Source organism: Neophocaena asiaeorientalis, unplaced genomic scaffold, assembly GCF_003031525.2.
Source record: "Neophocaena asiaeorientalis asiaeorientalis breed wild unplaced genomic scaffold, Neophocaena_asiaeorientalis_V1.1 scaffold263, whole genome shotgun sequence".
NCBI lineage: Eukaryota > Metazoa > Chordata > Mammalia > Artiodactyla > Phocoenidae > Neophocaena > Neophocaena asiaeorientalis.
Genome location: NW_020175015.1, coordinates 434,738 through 444,857, shown reverse-complemented (window position 1 = coordinate 444,857; position 10,120 = coordinate 434,738). Strand labels below are relative to the sequence as shown.

Below are 10,120 nucleotides of genomic sequence, written 5' to 3'. Positions count from 1 at the left end.
AGGAATGTGCAATCAGGGGTAGCTGGCTTGTGCAAAGAGCCTTGGGGTGTTAGGGGGCTCCTCTCCGGGGAGTTGGACCCTGGAGACCCATGTCCCCTCCAGCTAAGTGTTCCGAGCTCCCACTAGGGTGCAGAGTCTCAGCTGAATCAAAGGATGCCTGCTCGCTCTGCAGTTGTGCGGGCCCCGGGCGCCCAGCCTCAAGGCAGGGGCTCCCCGGGTGCCGCGACCCCGTCCGATGAGGGGGGCAGTAGGACCCAGGGGCCGGGTGACTGCCCGCAGAGGGAGAGGCGGGAGCCGGGGCGGTTTGGGGGAGGTCTTTGGCTTTTTTTGGCGGAGCCGGGGCGCCCTCCGGAAGCTTTTCTAACTTTCCAGAAGTTTCTCGGGACGGGAGGGAGGTGGGGTGGGGGAACGCCATATATAGATCTGGAGAGCGGGGGCGCGGCGGAGAGTGGAATCCGTTCGCGGCTCGAGTGCGGCACTGTGACTGCAGTCCCGGCGCCAGCACAGCCCGGCCAGGGGAGGGGCGGGGGCGGCCCGGGTGGGGCGGGAGCGGCCGGGGAGAGCGGCGGGAGCTTTGGGGGTGCTCAAGAAAACGAGAGGGGAGAGCGGCCCGCGGGAGGGTTTAGGGGCCACTTCAGAGCCCGCAAACTGGAGTCCCTGGCACTCTGGGGACAGCTGGAGGGTTCGGTATGGAGAACCCGGGGCTGGGGGGTGATGGCGGAGCGAACCCGAGGGCCAGAGCAGAGATCAGAGCCGGGATGGGGAGTCGGGGCACTCAGAGGGCCCGGAAAAAGTGCAGGGTTCCGCAGAAGTGTGGGGCAGGGGTGCTGGTGGCAGAGAGGAAACAGTGGGGCTGGGAGCCGGGATGCTGAGGCTCGTCCCTCTGCAGGATCAAGGAGGGAGAAGATGGGGTCTGGAATGCCTTCCAGCAGGGACAGGGAGGCCAGGCTGGCTTTGCATGTCGGGGTGCCTCCAGTTGTGGGGTTGAGGCCCAAGGGCCAGTGGACCACCCTCCTCACAGGCTTGCTGGGGGGGCATCTGAGCCTCCTGAGGTAGGGTGGTAGGAAAAGGTGAAATAGCCTTGACTTTTACTTGGCTCTTGGGGTCCCCATGGTTTGGGAGGAGTCCCCCACCGCGGCTCCATTTCTGATCAGCAGCCTGCACGTGTAGGTTATGGCAGCCAGCACCAGTCTCCCCCACTTCCCTCCAAAAAGGGGTGAGGAGGTGACCAGGTCTGCATCGTCCCACAGAAGGGACAACGGGGCGCTCCCTAGAAGGCTTTGAGTCACCCACTCTAATTCTGTCCACCGCCACCTGGTTCCTAGAGTAACTGCAGGGTTAAGGCTACTTAAGAGGCTGGGGTTCCCTGCCCCCAGCTTAGGGACATTCCTGAGACGGCTGGAGTGGTGGAAGAAGAATGAAACCGCTTCCAGCATGACCAGAAAGGCCTGGCCCCTCCTCTTCCCGGGCTTCCGGCTGGTCCCGCTGGTCTGCAGGGCCCGGATGGAGGCCGGATGGAGGCCGAAGGAAAATCAGGGGGCTTTGGTTCCCTGGAAGTCTCTGGCTGGGACCACACCCTCCCGTCCTCAGGCAGTTCATCTGCCCATCCCCCCTTCCTGAGGCCTCCGCGTCCCCTCCTTTTGTCTCTGGTCACCGGGATTCCCGGCAGAAATGTTTTTTCACGGGCTGTGTAACAGGACACCACATCCAGCTCTCCAGAGGGGCTCTGTGGGTGCTTCTGGGAGGAAGGAGCCGTGTGCTAGGAAGCCTGACCCCCACTGATCCTTGGTGGACTGGAGGTGGCTCCCTGCCCGCTCTCTTTCCTCAGTTTCTCCCACTGTTTGGTGAAGTGAATGACCTCCAAGGTCATTGTAGATCTGGGACTGGTTACGTCTTCCTTCTGCCAGGGGCAGTGCAGACAGGGTTCCGTATGGGGGCTGGCCCTACCAGGCCCCCTCCTCACCATCACGCCAGCTCTGCCCTATCCCATCCTCCTCACTCTTCTGTTTTCTTTCAGAATGAAAAAGGCAGGCATTGACCTCCCCCTGAGGCAGTTTCAAGGTACTTTAGCCCTCCTCAAGTGTTCGAGAGCCCTTCTGGTGGTCCCCCCCCCCCAGCATCTGCTTCCCTTCCCTCTACTTACAAAAATCTGGAACCCAGTCTCAACTTGGCCTGGCTAGCTGTGGGCACAGCCCTTGGTTCTGGGCTCGTGTATTTTTCTTTATGGGACTATAAATCTTCTAACCTTAGCCTAAGGGCTAGGATTTCTCTGTAGCAACAGGGGCTGGGCTGTGGGAGGCTGGCTTGCTTGCAGTGACTTGCCTTCCTCCGTTCCTACTTATGGGTTAACAGGGCAGCCCTTCCCCATAGCTGCACATCTCCCTGCAGAGAGTGACGTTGCGGGCTGGAAGCTAGGGCCAGGGAGGCTCCGTGGCACCCCCTGGGACCTGAACCCAGGCCTCCCGCTTCCCGGGTTGGAAGCCCCCCTCTGCAGGCGGGTGCAGAGAATTCAGTTTCCAGTCTGCCACGTCACCGGGCGCAGGAGCGCGGCTGTGTGGCTGCCTGAGGAATCCCAAACTAGTCATTTGGAGCTTTTTTAAAAAGCCCCTCCCAGCCCTTTAAGGTTCTGGTTGGCTGGGGGTGGGGCTGTCAAGACAGTGCCTGCCACGTGGCAAGGCTGTGAACTAGACTCCGAGACTGTCTCTCAAGGGGATGCTGGTGGCCTCTGCAGAGGTCCCAGCTCTGGCATCAGCTGTCTGGACTAAAGGCGGCCTTTGAATAGGATGACCCTATATATATGCCTGTTGTCCTGGCCTAATAATTAGTGGTGTCCCATTTTACTCTCTTAACTGTCTTTTTTTGTACAATAATTATATGGCTGCTCTGCCTTTGAGACTCCAGGCCTGGTGGGGAAGTAGCTAGGGCTGGGAGGAAGGCGGCCTGGGCCCTGAGATATTCCCTTCCCAATCCGTTCTTTAGGGTGAAATTCTGTCTTACCTCTGCAATCCATACTCTAGGCTACAGATCTCTTTGATACCTCCCCCCAGGCAGCTGTGGGGCTCAGTGGCCTTCCCTCCTCCCCCCACCTCTCCCCATGTACCTTTTGCTTCTCCTCTGCACTGCACCTCCAAGGAGGTGGCAGCCCAGGGAGGGGGGCCTTGGCTTGGTTCACAGGATGGCTGCAGCAGTAGAGTCTTCGCAGAAAGCCAGTGCTCCCCAGGCAGGCTCAAGGCCTGAGGGTCGTCCACCAGGATTCTGAGTTTTCCGTCTTCTTGAGGACCATGAGATGGGATCTCCCAGAGCCGTGGGATCACCGCGGTTCCTTCCAAACCTTCCCTTTGCCATGTCACCTCCTCTTCCCTTGTGCTGCCTGGAGAAGTGGAAATGACCTCAAATTGGACGAGTGTGGAAATAAGTCCGGAAATAAGTCCATGTGGAGAGACTGTCCTGATGGGAGGCCCCAGAGAGGGGAGAGGGGCTTGTCCTAGGGGCCACTGCTACTGCTGTGGTTTGAGGAGGGGACCTGAGGGCAATCTTGAAGCCACAGAGTAGATGGGCATGTGTGGTGATGACTGTCAGATGGGAGGGAAGAATGGAATCTGAGGTGGCCCAGCTTCCTGGGAGAATGAACACACATCTGGCCACCAGCCTCTGGTGAAGGGGTGTCGGTGTCATTGTTCCTTTGAGCTGTGACTTACCCTCTCCCTTAGTATCCTTCCTCTCAGGAAACCTCCCCGGCCCCCCCGCCCCCCCAGCTTTTGTCCTGGGGATTTCACATCCGCTCCAGGGGCTGTGGGCAGATGGGCAGGCAAGTCCCTGCTGAGACAGAAGCCTGGGCATGGAGACCTAGACCCATATAACTTGGAAAATGGAGCCTGAGGCTCAGAGAGGGGAGCACACACACATGCACACATGCGAACTCAAGGTCACCCTTGGGGTAGCAGAGTAGAGCATCTGGACTCTCTCATTTAATGAGTGAACCAACTGGTGACTCATTAACATCCCAGGGCAGAAAGAAAGGCATTCGGGGAGGTGCAGGCCTACACCTCCACCCCACATGACATCCTTTGTCCAGGCCCCTGAGTTTCATGCAGACGCTGAGCCCATCTACCACTTTTTTTTTTTCCCACTGGAAAAGGGCCCCAGGGTTGTATGAGATCAGAGCTAATAACTAAAGACCCCAGGTTTGGGCAAGTGGCCCTGGTTTTTGTTCATTAAGGAACAGCTGAGGCCTCTTGTGTGCCAGGCACTGGGGATATAGAGGGAAGCCAGACTGGCTAGGTTTCCTACCCTCCTGGAGGTCACAGACTAATTAGGGATGGAAACAGTACATAACAAACGTAAGTCTAAATGTTAAGTTCAGTGCAAGAACTCAATAGAACTGAGGTGGGGACTTGCCTGCTTTGGCTAGGGAGTCAAAGAAGGCCTCTGAGAGAGTGGGCAGACGAGACCCCCAATCTGGGCAACCCGGAGTTAGGTCCGGGCTCCCTAGAGCTCTGGGCCGTCTTGCTCCCACCTCCAGGGGACTTGGTGACAGCCAGAAGGCTAGGGATGGTTGTTGGCGAGGAACAACTAGGGCTTCAGGGCCGCCCTCTCTCTGCCACCCTCACAGGCCCTCCGTGGTGCTCACGACCCGCCTCCCAGCCATGCGTGCCCTTCTGCTCATCAGCACCTTCTGCCTACTGGCCAGGGCCCTGGCCGCCGAGGTGAAGAAACCCGCGGCCGCAGCAGCTCCCGGGCCGGCTGAGAAGCTGAGCCCCAAAGCGGCCACGTTTGCTGAGCGCAGCGCCGGCCTGGCCTTCAGCCTGTACCAGGCCATGGCCAAGGACCAGGCGGTGGAGAACATCCTGCTGTCGCCTGTGGTGGTGGCCTCGTCCCTGGGGCTAGTGTCGCTGGGCGGCAAGGCGGCCACGGCGTCGCAGGCCAAGGCGGTGCTGAGCGCCGAGCAGCTGCGCGACGAGGAGGTGCACGCGGGCCTGGGCGAGCTGCTGCGCTCGCTCAGCAACAGCACGGCGCGCAACGTGACGTGGAAGCTGGGCAGCCGCCTGTATGGGCCCAGCTCGGTGAGCTTCGCGGAGGACTTCGTGCGCAGCAGCAAGCAGCACTACAATTGCGAGCACTCCAAGATCAACTTCCGCGACAAGCGCAGCGCCCTGCAGTCCATCAACGAGTGGGCGGCGCAGACCACCGACGGCAAGCTGCCCGAGGTCACCAAGGACGTGGAACGCACCGATGGCGCGCTGCTGGTCAATGCTATGTTCTTCAAGCGTGAGTCCGGAGGGGCGGGGCAGGGCGCGGTGGGGCGGGGCCTCCTCTCCCCGGAGCCCCGCCCCTGGCAAATCAGGTCAGTGTTCACGTGCTGAGCACCACAGCTGGGGCTCCTTCAGTCCTCATTAACAACCTGTGGACCCAGAGGGAGGCACTGTTATTGAACTCTTGTTACATACGAGACACTAGATTCAGAGAGGTGTAGTGTTGTGTCTAAAGGAACGGGACAGAGATGCAAGCCCCACCGAAGGACTCCATAAGATGTGCTCCTGCCGTGTTTCATCACATCAGAGTGTTGTTGCTTGTCTTGGAATCAAATTTAGTAATCAATTCTATCTCAGTAACGAGCTGGAGAAAGGCTCCACATCTGTGATCATTACTAACCCTCAAAGCAACTTTGGGGGCAGGTGGTGTTACCTACATTTCACAGGTAAGGAAACTGAGGCTCAGCTAGGAGGAGAGAGCCCGGACTCAGGTCCAGGTGCATCTTGAGTTGAAGATTCGATTTGGGCTTAATGTGTATTTTTGAGTACCTATATGGATAGCACTGTTCCTCTCACGGCATGCTGTGAGGATGAGGTGACCCCTCTTTTACAAATGAAGGGACCAAGATAGGGGTGAAAGGTCTTGCAGCCAGTTGGTGACTGAGACTGAATTTGAATACACGTCTGTATGTGACATAGGGCAGGGCTCATGCCACTGTCACGTATTCATGGTTTTTTGGGTCATTTTGGGGGGCACAGAGATAGGGCTTGCAGACAAGAATTAAGGGTGGTCTTGGGGCATCCCCTGCCCGGGGCACAGACCTCAGTTAGCAGGTGGGGTGGGCAATCTAGCTCAGCGCATGTTGCGCAAATGCCTGACGGCTGTCAGGGCGGAGGTGGACATGGTGGTAGCTAAGCTGAGGGTCCTCCTTCTGAAGGCACGCCCTGTCATGTGGAAACAGGTAGGCCCTAAATGTAGAGAGCCATATATTCAAGCAGCATGTCCTGGGGCCAAGACCCACACCCCCAAAGCAGGGAACATGTACTCTGTGGGCTGGGTGCTCGGGGGGAGGTGGGCCACAGGTGAGCCCAGAAGACTTTAACAGAGGCCTTGAGCAGGGAAAAATCCAGGGTATGCAGTTGAGAGGAGTTTCTTGACAAGATGGGGGCATCTATTTCTGACCTTGTGTTCTACTTCCCACTACAGCACACTGGGATGAGAGATTCCACCACAAGATGGTGGACAACCGAGGCTTCATGGTGACCCGTTCCTATACCGTGGGTGTCACCATGATGCACCGGACAGGTAGGTGCCTTGCAGGGCGGGGTTGGGGAGGCAAAGTGGGGGCTTGAGGGTGCTTGGGGCCTGGCCCGCCCCCACCCCGCAGTGTTGCCAGCGCCGTTTCTGCTCTTCTCCCAGGTCTCTACAACTACTATGATGACGAGAAGGAGAAGCTGCAAATTGTGGAGATGGCCCTGGCGCACAAGCTCTCCAGCCTCATCATCATCATGCCCCACCACGTGGAGCCCCTCGAGCGCCTTGAGAAGCTGCTGACCAAGGAGCAGCTGAAGATCTGGATGGGGAAGATTCAGAAGAAGGCTGTTGCCATCTCCCTGCCCAAGGGTGTGGTAGAGGTGACCCACGACCTGCAGGTGAGGGATGGCCCAACTCAAGGGCCTGCAGGGCTTGGAGGGGGGCATGGCGCATGGGGCAACCATTCACCAGCTCAGCAGGTCTGTCCTGAACCCCTCTGGCTGTCCAGGCAGTACCTGGGCTGTGCTGGGGGAGGAGGCATGGTCCCTGCCCTTGGGAAGATGGTGATAACATCAATAGCTAAATATTGGGTTGGCCAAAAAGTTCGTTCAGGTTTTTCTGTAACATCGTACAGAAAACCCAAACGAACTTTTTGGCCAACCCAGTATAATTGAGCACGTGCTGTATGCTAGGCACTCTTCCTAAGCCCTTTGTGTGTATTAAACTCTTAATTCTCAAAACAACTTTATTAGGTAGGACTATCAACCTTATCTTACAGATGAGGAAAGTGAGGCTCAGGAAAGTTAAATAACGTATCCACATTCACACAGTCAATAACTCAGACGTTTTTGCAGGCATGCCTCATTTTATTGTGCTTCGCTTTACTGCGTTTTTTTACAAACTGAAAACGTATGGCAATCCTGCGTCAAACAAGTCTATTGGCTCCACTTTTCCAACAGCATTTGCTCGCTTCGTGTCTCTGTGTCACGTTTCAGTAATTCTCGCAATATTTCAAACCCTCCACCAGCAAAAAGATTGACTCCCTGAAGGCTCAGATGGTGGTTAGCATTTTTTAGCAATAAAGTATTTTTAATTAAGGTATATGTACATTGATTTTTTAAGACATAATACTATTGCAGAGTTAATAGACTACAGTATAGTGTAAACATAACTTTTATATGCACCGGGAAACCAAAAAATTCGTGTGACTCACTTTATTGCAATATTCACTTTATTGTGGTGGTCTGGAACCGAACCCGCAATATCTCTGGGGTATGCGTGTATAGACTGTTCAAGCTGGAGGATTGTCCCCCGTGCAGTAATAAGACTAATCATGGCTTTCAGCTCTGAGTCACTTGGCTGGAAACTTAACCAAACCCGCCCAACGTCATTTCTCCCTCATGACCACTCCGGGTGGTGGGCAGCGGCTCAGAGAGAAGCAGTGACTCGCTAAGGTCACCCTGGCTAGTAAGCAGTGGAGCTGCAGTTAGTTCTCAAGGCAAAAACTCAGGGTGGCCATTTTGTCAATCAGGAGAGAAAGATCTTTTCCTGTACTCGAAAGGGAAAACTTTCATCTCATTCCTTCCTTGGATTCCAGAAATGATTCCTTGGCAGGTCTCTCACCTACAGAATTGTTTCAGACTTGTTGCTGAGAGAGCGTGGAGAAGGCTTGAGATGAGATGGGGCTTAGGCTCCAAACTGGAGACTAGTGGAGCTTGTGTGGTCTGTACTGTAGACAGCACTGAGGGTTTCCAGAGGAGCCACTGTCTCCCTCTTGTGCTTGTCCCGACTCTACCCCAGCCCTTTCTCCTGCAGTTGCTGTCATCTGACTCCCCTTCTTTCTCCCGTGTTTTCCTGGCACCCTGGTTGGACACACTACCCGCTATCCTGCAATAGATTGAGTTGGGAAATCCCAAGAGGGTGATTTGTGCAAAGTCAAGGGGACTGGAATAGCTGGGCCTAGAATGCCTGTCTCAGGACACCCTGACTCTCAGATCCCTAGGTCTCGTGCCCGTTTGGCCATGCTGGGGAAGTGCACTGTCCCGCAGAAGCCTGGGCCCTGAAGGCTGCTGTTCACTCAGCCGACAGTCCTTTACTGCCACCTCTTCTGCACTGAGAGCCAGGGAGAGCCCTGAATATGGGCCCTGCCTTGAGGGAGCTCTGAGCCAGGTGGGAGAGACAGACAGGACCACACACTGATAGCCAGAGGGAGGCCAGGGGTGCTGAGGCCCAGAGAGGCGCGGCTCCAGTCTTGTGGGATAGGGAAGCCTTCCCGGAAGACATGGAGTCTAAAGGGCCCTACAGAGACAGGGTAGCCACTGAGATGCCATCGAGGATGCAGTTTCAGGGAGGCTGTTGAGTGGAGAGCGGAGTGGGACATACTGAGGGTTAAGGCTGCAATGCAAGCACAGTTCACAGGAAAGAGCTTGTTCTTGGCTTCCAGGGGTTGTGCGGAGCCTTAGAAGAGGGTGTGTGTGTGTGTGTGTGTGTGTGTGCGTTTTAACTTTTTACTATGGAAATGTATAAAAATATATTAAAAATAGAGACATTAGTATCAGGAACCCTCATGTATCCATCACCCAACATCAACCATCATCAACTCATGACCAATAAGGATTCATTTATACACACCCATTCCTCGCCCATCAGATTATTTTGAAGCAAATCGCAGACATCATATCACTCTGGAAAGATTTTAAGCCCCAGAGTGATGTGGTCATAGCTGTCCTTAGGAGTCTTTCTCAAACTTGAGTGTGTCAAGAACTACCTGGAGAGTTGGTTCAAAAAAGTTCCCAGGCCACCCCCAGAGATTGTGATTCCGTGGCTCTGGGCTGGAGCCAGGGAATGTGCGCTTCGTGTAAGTCCCTGGGGCACGCTGATGCTGGCGATCCACCACCCACAGTTCGAGAAGCACAAGTCAAGATGGCTCGGCGGGGCCAGGCATAAATTCTGCCTTTTCCCCCTGAGCCTTAGTTTCCTCATCTGTGAAGTGGTGATTGGAGGCTGTTGCAGGGTTTTCATGAGAATTAGGAAAGCAGTGCTTGGCAGTGCCCACACCATGTCTGGCACACAGAAGGTGGCAGGGAGTGGTAATCTCTGCTCTGAGGGAAGAGACGGGAGGAGACAGCAGGCGGTGTGGGTGGAGGGTGAGGGTCTAGGAGCCTTACCCACCGTGGCCTCACCGGCACTCACCTGGTCCTGCAGAAACACCTGGCTGGGCTGGGTCTGACTGAGGCCATCGACAAGAACAAGGCAGACCTGTCTCGCATGTCCGGCAAGAAGGACCTGTACCTGGCCAGTGTGTTCCACGCCACCGCCTTCGAGTGGGACACAGACGGCAACCCCTTCGACCAGGACATCTATGGGCGTGAGGAGCTGCGCAGCCCCAAGCTCTTCTACGCCGACCACCCCTTCATCTTCCTGGTTCGAGACACCCAGAGCGGCTCCCTGCTGTTCATCGGGCGCCTGGTCCGGCCCAAGGGTGACAAGATGCGAGACGAGTTGTAGGGCCCCAGGGTGGGTGTGGGATGGCACGGGGCAGCGGGAGGCTCCTGAGACACATGGGTGCTATGGGGGTGGGGAGCTGAGGTACTGACCTTGGATGGTCCACGGG

General features: G+C 56.2%; 1 protein-coding gene across 2 annotated transcripts; it reads left to right on the top strand.

Moving 5' to 3' along the window:
* The first annotated feature begins 397 nt into the window (after positions 1 to 397).
* Positions 398 to 10,109, top strand: SERPINH1 (serpin family H member 1). 2 transcript variants are annotated; one of them, XM_024762012.1, is made up of 6 exons: positions 402 to 516; positions 2,018 to 2,061; positions 4,613 to 5,268; positions 6,460 to 6,558; positions 6,673 to 6,905; positions 9,712 to 10,109. In XM_024762012.1, exons 3-6 carry the CDS (start codon positions 4,647 to 4,649, stop codon positions 10,012 to 10,014), a joined length of 1,257 nt encoding a protein of 418 aa, XP_024617780.1. In that variant the 5' UTR covers positions 402 to 516; positions 2,018 to 2,061; positions 4,613 to 4,646; the 3' UTR covers positions 10,015 to 10,109. The 2 variants fall into 2 exon arrangements, with proteins under 2 accessions (XP_024617779.1, XP_024617780.1); XM_024762011.1 differs by lacking the exon at positions 2,018 to 2,061 and having other exon boundaries at positions 398 to 516.
* The last annotated feature ends 11 nt before the right edge of the window (positions 10,110 to 10,120 follow it).

Bases quoted from the DNA above. Each gene is read 5' to 3' on its own strand.
- SERPINH1 (XM_024762011.1), top strand. From the start codon at position 4,647: ATGCGTGCCCTTCTGCTCATCAGCACCTTCTGCCTACTGGCCAGGGCC. The intron at 6,559-6,672 runs GTAGGTGCCTTG...CTCTTCTCCCAG, and splicing joins CACCATGATGCACCGGACAG to GTCTCTACAACTACTATGAT. The intron at 6,906-9,711 runs GTGAGGGATGGC...CTGGTCCTGCAG, and splicing joins AGGTGACCCACGACCTGCAG to AAACACCTGGCTGGGCTGGG.